Here is an 8,310-nt window from a genome sequence, read left to right as displayed (position 1 = left end):
TCAATTCCCCTATAGCGCATGTGTTTGGACTCTGAGGGAAACCGGAGCACCCAGAGAAAACCCACGCCAACACGGGGAGAACATGCAAACTCCACACAGAGACAGCAACTGACCCAGCCGAGGCTCGAACCAGCGACCTTCTTGCTGGCCACAGTGCTAACCACTGACAACTATAATATATTAGTTTATACAACCATAAACCCAAAAGTTTCCACCCCATCAGCAGCTTCTGCATCTTTTCAAAATGTGTTTATTTAACAGGGGCTGGGAAACTTTAGTGTAATCATCTTGTTTATTGTTTGGAGAGAGCTTTTTTGAGTTTCTGTAGTTGTACAATTACAATTAAATGTGCCTGTCAGATTACAAAACACACAACTAAGGAATTATTTCATCATAAATGCCGAACAAACACACCAGAGCAATATCTAGGCTACAAGAGGGGCTCTCAGACGTCAACATCCTCCAATCATACATTTAAAAACGCATCAATAGAGTCCCTTGAGTAAAGAGAAGTTACTTTTATTACTCATTGTTGCTCTAATTTATTCACTTACACATGTATTTTAAGTTTATTTGAATAGCATTTTGTTATTAATTAATTTGATTAATATATTTTAAATATTTTATTTATTTAAATCTCATTTAATTATGTTTGTATTATGCTACAGATTTTATTTATAATTGTTTTTTAGGGGTTTTCACCTTTAATGACAGAACTGTGGTAATTTACAGACAGGAAAGTATGGGGAGCAGAGAGAGGGGAAGGATCGGCTTGAGCTGAGCTGAGAATCGAACTCGGGTCATGCCAATAGGACTTTTAATTTGCCAGTAACCTGGGTTAAGCGCTTCCGGTGAACTGTATGCCAGTGCAACAATTGACACGTTTAAGGTCAGTTTTATTTAAAAATCAGCGATCTCCACTGGCTGAGTGATATCTGATATAAAGTGGGTTTCAGATTGTACAAGAAGCACTGCATTACATTACATTTCCCCCGCCATGTCTTTATAATATGCACTTTTTTAATTTACTCCAGTATATTCAATGGAGCTTCTGCGCTAGCCTGCCGATTTTAACGGGCGCTTGCGAGTAAATGGCTTTTTGTCTTGTTTTACGCTTGAGCAACTAAATGAATGACAAAGTTTGTTTAACTGAATGTATTTCAATAACATTACAACATCGATGCTGTAAAAGGAACCATATAAAATGGAAAAAAACTCACAATAACAGGTCACAGGAAGTTTATCAGTATGGGAACAACCCTAGCTCGGCATATACCCTATTGGCTCCGACATGCTACAGATAATTTATTTAATATTATTTTAATAATCTTTAAATAAGTGATTATTTATTTAAGCTATTATTTGCTTACTTTATACTAATGTGTTTATTTATTTATTAGGTTTAATTTATTTGATCTGTTCTATTTTATTTTATTATATTTATTTATTTATTTATTTTACAAACTGATTAATCAATTCAATTGAATAATTGCTTTATTGGCATGACAGATGTTACAAATGCCAAAGCATTTATAAAGTTTACATTAAAAAGAATATACATGTATATTAAAAAACATAGTAAACACAGGAAATAGTAGTATAGTATTAAAACATATAGTATAATAATAACAATAATAACAACAACAACAACAACAACAACAACAATAATAATAATAAAATAATAATAATAATAAAACAATATCAATAATACATATAATATGATATAATATAATAAACAATTATTATAAAATTATTCAAATTTTAACAAACAATAATAATTATAATAATAACAATAATAATAACAACAACAACAACAACAATAATAATAATAATAATAATAATAATAAAATAATAATAATAATAAAACAATAAAAATAATACATATAATATAATAAACAATTATTATACTATTATTAAAATTATAATAAACAATAATAATTATAATAATAACAATAATAAAAATAATAATTAAATAAATGACATAAAAAAATTTAAATAATAGTAAAATAATAAATCAGAATAAACTCTCTTTCCTATCTATCTATCTATCTATCTATCTATCTATCTATCTATCTATCTATCTATCTATCTATCTATCTATCTATCTATCTATCTATCTATCTATCTATCTATCTATCTATCTATCTATCTATCTATCTATCTATCTATCTATCTATCTATCTATCTATCTATCTATCTATCCCCAAATCTCACTGTACTGTACAGTAGCAGGCGATCCTCGACTGAGTTGTAACAGGGGGAACAACTGTTTGGTTTTGGCCCTCTGACGTCACGTCCATTCCCACAATGCCATAGTAACACGACTGCGCACTCGCGCTCGTGGACGCGCACCAGCAGACAGCCCATCACACACACACACAGAGAGAGAGAGAGAGAGTGAGAGAGAGCGAACATGGCGGGCGCCTCCGACCCTCTGGAAGACATGCTCTTCTCCGAGGTGGACGAGAAAGCCGTGAGCGATCTGGTGGGCTCTCTGGAGTCTCAGCTTGGGGGCCAGACCGACCCGTCCGCCGGGCAGCCCGAAAACACTCGCGGCAAGCAGCAGCAGGCAGGAGCAAGAGCGCAGCTGCCCGCTCATGACTCTCCATCACAACCACAACAACAAGCACAGCAGCAGCAGCAGAACGCGCGCAAAGCAACGCGCAACCCGGATCCAGACCCGAAAGATGTCAGCCCGGAAAAACACGCGAAAGCTCCGGAGAAGGAGAGCGCGCTCAAATCACATGGCAGCATCATTATCATCACCGCGGCTGCAGCATCCGACGCTCCTGCGCCGGGCAACAAAGGTGCGGACACCCGCAAGAAACACCCGACGCGCTCCCTGCGCTCAGCGGCATCACACAGTCTCAATGGCAACGGCGCGGCAGCATCAGCATCCGTCTCCAGCACCACCTTCACTGTGTCCAGCAACCCGCAGGCGATCGCGCTGGACCGCGGGACGCCCACCATCGCCCTGCACCGACTCCCGCGTCACATCATCGCCAGCATCGCGCAGAAGGGCAACGGCACGTCCGTGTCCGCGCTGGTCCAGCAGGGCGCGCGGGTCAACCACAGCAAAGCGCCCGCGGAGGCCAACGCGAAGCCCGCGCTGAGCTGCTCTCCGCCTCCGCCTGTCAAACCCGCGGTGGCTCCGGTCATCAGACCCGCGCAGACGCAGACGCAGAGGCTCGTGGCGCCGCAGCTGATTGTCAGACCTCCGCCGCCACAGCAGCAGCCGCAGCAGCAGACCACCATCCAGCTGCCACCCGGGTTCACCATCCCACCAGGTACCCAGAGCTTTCTCATTATTGCCCACTGCTGTCTGCTCTGACTGCAATGCACACACTGTCAAAGAGTAGACAACCAAGTCATGACAACTTTAGTTGTTATGCTAATTATAACATGTTAAACTCGGGTAATAACAAACTTTTTTTTTAAGTTAGCTGTTTTAAGATTAAATTCTGTGATCATTTGCTCACTGTTCACTATTTCCATACCCATTTCTTGTATTCTTTAAAAGGGTTATTTATCATTATTTTTCCAGCTCTTTCTCATTATTGCATTTACATTTACATTTAGTCATTTAGCAGACGCTTTTATCCAAAGCGACTTACAAATGAGGACAAGGAAGCAATTTACACAACCAAGAGCAACAATGAATAAGTGCTATAAGCAAGTTTCAGGTCTGTAAAGTCTAAGAAGGGAAGTATTAGTAGTATTAGTTTTTTTTTTTTTTTTTTTTGTACAGTTAGTGTGATATTCTGAGAGGCAATTGCAGATTAGGAAGTGAAGTGGAGACTAAATAATTGGGTTTTTAGTCGTTTCTTAAAAGTAGCGAGTGACTCTGCTGTTCTGATGCAGTTAGGGAGTTTATTCCACCAACTGGGCAGATTGAACGTGAGCGTCCGCGAAAGTGATTTCTTCCCTCTTTGGGATGGAACCACGAGGCGACGTTCATTAACAGAACGTAAGTTTCTGGAGGGCACATACATCTGCAGAAGTGAGAGCAGATAAGAAGGAGCAAAGCCAGAAGTCACTTTGTAGGCAAACATCAGAGCTTTGAATTTGATGCGAGCAGCAACTGGCAGCCAGTGCAAACGGACTAGCAGCGGAGTGACATGTGCTCGTTTAGGTTCATTGAAGACCACTTGTGCTGCTGCATTCTGGAGCAGTTGAAGAGGCTTGATAGAGTTAGCTGGAAGCCCGGCTAGTAGAGAGTTGCAGTAATACAGTCTGGAGAGAACAAGAGCTTGAACAAGGAGTTGAGCTGCATGTTCAGATAAGAAGGGTCGGATCTTTCTGATGTTAGTCGGATCTTTCTGATGTTCTGATGTTGCCCACCTCTGACTGCAGGTTACACTTGTTATGATAACTGTGAAGTGATGCACACTCTGAAATCACACCGTAATACAATATGTGACCAATAAACATGCTTTTATTCTAATTATAACTTGTTAAACTCAGTTTATGATTCAAAAAAAGTTTAAAGGCAGATCTGTCATTGTTTACTCGCCCTTCACTTCTTCCAAACCTTGTTGACCTTCTTTATTCTGTAAAGAAGATATTAATTTTTCATCAATATTTTCCCACTGGTTTTTCCTCATTATTGCCCGCTGCTGTCTGCTCTGACTGCAGGTTACACTTGCTTGAATAACTGTAAAGATGCAAACTCTGAAATCAAACACCGTCAGAGGTTAACTAATGTTTTAACTTGCTTAACCAACTTAATTTTTTTAAGTTAGCCGTTTTAAGAACATTTTATCATCATTTAGTCACCCTCCACTTCTTCCAAACCAGCTTGACTTTATTTTATGAAGAACATATTTATTTATCAGCATTATTTCCTCATTATTGCCCACTGCTGTCTGCTCTGACTGCAGGTTACACTTGTTATGATAACTGTGAAGTGATGCACACTCTGAAATCACACCGTAATACATTATATGACCAATAGACATGCTTTTATTCTAATTATAACTTGTTAAACTCAGTTAATGATAAAAAAAGTAAAGATATTTATTTATTAACATTATTTTCCTATTATTGGCCACTGCTGTCTGCTCTGACTGCAGGTTACACTTGGTATGATAACTGTGAAGTGATGCACACTCTGAAATCACACACTGTCAAAGATTACACAATCAAGTCATGACAACTTATGTTTTTATGGTAAATATAACTTGTTAATAATGTTTCAAAAAAAGTTTAAAGGCAGATCTGTCATTGTTTACTCGCCCTTCACTTCTTTTAAACCTTGTTGACTTTCTTTATTCTGTAAAGATGATATTTATTTATATTTCCAGCTCTCTCATTATTGCCCACTGCTGTCTGCTCTGACTGCAGGTTACACTTGGTATGATAACTGTGACACCGTAATACATTATCTGACAAATAGACATGCTTTTATTTAGATTGTAACTTGTCAAAGTAAGTTAATGATTCAAAAATAGTTTAAAGACAGATCTGTTATCGTTTAGGGCAGAGCGGGGCACAAAGTAACACTTTTTGGTTTTGCCCAAATAATGAACAAAGTAACGGGGTTAGACAAACCATATTATTTTTACCAACAACACACAAGCCTCTCCTACAAATGAGCACTGGAATTATGATCGCCAGACCTGTGCAGTATTGCCAAAAGTGCCAGAAGTAAAAATGTTACTATTTACCCCACCTGCGGGGCAAGTTGTGACACCTGCATTTAAAGCCAGATTTCACACTGTTAGTTTAAATTCAGTTTACTTTAAATAGTAGCTATATTTCACCAGTAGTCGGCTCATTTCTTTTTTATTCTACATAGCACATTATGCTTATGTATTTATTTGTTTATTGGATAAACTTTTTTGAATCTATTTGCATTATTATCCATTATTATACAATGCATTTATTTGCATTATTAGCGATAACATGTTTTTTTCTATTAAAACAATATTTTTTTTACTAAAAAAAAAAACTTTTTATTTAAAAACTTCTCAACATCACACTCAAAATTCAAAACATTATTTTGTTGGTTTAATTGGTGTTTAACAGTGTGTGGCTTAATTGCAACACCGTGTTACAACTAACCCCGCTGTGTCATGCTTTTCTCAAAGCTGTCTAGCAGTCACTGTGTGTGTTTTACATCTTTCAAAATGGTTTAATCTTTTAGCCTAGAAGACGGTGAGCACAACAATATAGGATTTTACTAACATACTTTCACATTTTTTTAAAAATAAAAAATATTGATTATAATAAAGAATACTTTTATGCTGGAAAAATGGTTTCTCCAGTGTTTCTCATCCAAATTTCGCCAAATATTTTCAGTAATTGGCTGGAAGACGTCCGCTGACAGTGTGGTGAAAACCTTGGGAGCATGCCATGGTTAACCCTGAGCAAATACCTTAAAACTCTGTGTTACATTTAACCCCGCGTTACTTTGTGCCCCGCGCTCCCCTACTCGCCCTTCACTTCTTCCAAACCTTGTTGACCTTCTTTATTCTCTAAAGAAGATATTAATTTTTCATTAATATTTTCCCACTGGTTTTTCCTCATTATTGCCCGCTGCTGTCTGCTCTGACTGCAGGTTACACTTGCTTGAATAACTGTAAAGATGCAAACTCTGAAATCAAACACCGTCAAAGGTTAACTAATGTTTTAACTTGCTTAACTAAATTAATATTTTTAAGTTAGCCGTTTTAAGAGCATTTTATCATCATTTAGTCACCCTCCACTTCTTCCAAACCGCTTTGACTGTCTTTATTTTATGAAGAACATATTTATTTATCAGCATTATTTCCTCATTATTGTCCACTGCTGTCTGCTCTGACTGCAGGTTACACTTGCTTGAATAACTGTAAAGATGCAAACTCTGAAATCACACACTGTCAAAGATTACACAATCAAGTCATGACAACCTATGTTTTTATAGTAATTATAACTTGTTCAAATTAAGTTCATATTTATTAAGTTAGCTATTTTAAGAACATTCTGTCATCATTTACTCACCCTCCGCTTCTTCCAAACCAGCTTGACTGTCTTTATTCTGTAAAGAAGGTATGGACCCTTTTCACAAGACTGTTCTGACCAGTGGTGTAGTCCTAAAAAAAAAGTGGTGTACTATTACAAATTTTCCATGTTTCCTTGATTCATTATATATATATATACCTGTAACTATTAACTTCCTAGAAAGGAAAAACAAATACTATGTCAGTATGTCAATGTAAGTCAATGTGCTTTTTAAAAACAAATTGTTACGAGTCTGTCTTCTGTTGTCGCTAATATATACTAGTAGTTACCCTTTTAAATCGCATATTGTTACGCTATTTATGAGTAGTCTTTGCCTTTGGGATAAACAAAGAAAAATGTGATATATATATATATACATAGGCTATATAAACACATTTTTAAGTAAGAATTTAAAATAACACAATTACAAATGTTCGACTAATATGATAGGGCACATCTTAAGTTGTGAGTTATAAAACCCCCATTTGGTAAACAGTTAAAGGGGACGCGAATACACGTAAATTAGGGAAGTGTAATCAGAAAAACAAGTGAGAATACTGAGGGTTTACGCATTTATTAATCCTCAGAAGTGGTAATACCCAAACAGCTTGTGGAAAAAAGTAAGCATACTGAGTATACGTGCGTATAGCAAGGACTACACCACTGGTTCTGACGCATTTAACGCTCATCATAATCTTAAATCAATCAAGTCATGACAACCTATGTTTTTATAGTAATTTTAACTTGTTTAAATTAAGTTCATATTTATTAAGTTAGCTATTTTAAGAACATTCTGTCATCATTTACTCACCCTCCGCTTCTTCCAAACCGGCTTGACTGTTTTTATTCTGTAAAGAAGGTATGGACCCTTTTCACAAGACTGTTCTGACGTGTTTAACACTCATCATAATCTTAAATCGGTTCAAGTTTTTAATGTTTCGATAAAAAAAAACTATGAATACGATGACTATTTATATGCATTTTTATATTCATATGCATTTTTACATGCATTTATGAATGTATTATATCATCTGCATCGAATTACAAAAAAGTGAATGACCCGCTTATGCGAGGTGTTTCTAATGCAGCGTCTATAGGAGAAAATCTGACGTTGTTCTCTCTTCCGGCTGCCGTTATCAGTCTCACACTATTTTTGTCCTTCTTTTAAAAGTCTGTATCACCATGGTGGAGTTTTTTATTTTATTGTTTCAGCAATTAGGATTGAAATAAAGGATTTGTTGTACTCTTCTATTCACTGCGCTCTAAGTTTACCAACTGGCACCTTCCGTGTTGCATGCAGAACTGTTGCAAACAATTAATTTGTGTTGA

At 36.9% G+C, this 8,310-nt stretch overlaps 1 protein-coding gene across 2 annotated transcripts in view; it reads left to right on the top strand.

Annotated features, from left to right (window-relative positions):
* Positions 1-2,384: 2,384 nt before the first annotated feature.
* LOC101886077 (transcription initiation factor TFIID subunit 4) overlaps positions 2,385-8,310 on the top strand; it is a 185,909-nt gene continuing 179,983 nt past the window's right edge. For both annotated transcript variants that reach the window (XM_073930134.1, XM_073930133.1), the window contains exon 1: positions 2,385-3,287. In XM_073930134.1, coding sequence (XP_073786235.1) covers positions 2,414-3,287 — 874 coding nt within the window. In that variant the 5' untranslated portion in view covers positions 2,385-2,413. The remainder of the gene's footprint in view (positions 3,288-8,310) is intronic.

Source organism: Danio rerio, chromosome 18 (genome assembly GCF_049306965.1).
Source record: "Danio rerio strain Tuebingen ecotype United States chromosome 18, GRCz12tu, whole genome shotgun sequence".
Lineage (NCBI taxonomy): Eukaryota > Metazoa > Chordata > Actinopteri > Cypriniformes > Danionidae > Danio > Danio rerio.
Note: the sequence above shows the minus strand (reverse complement) of the source record. Positions and strands in the feature narration are given on the sequence as shown.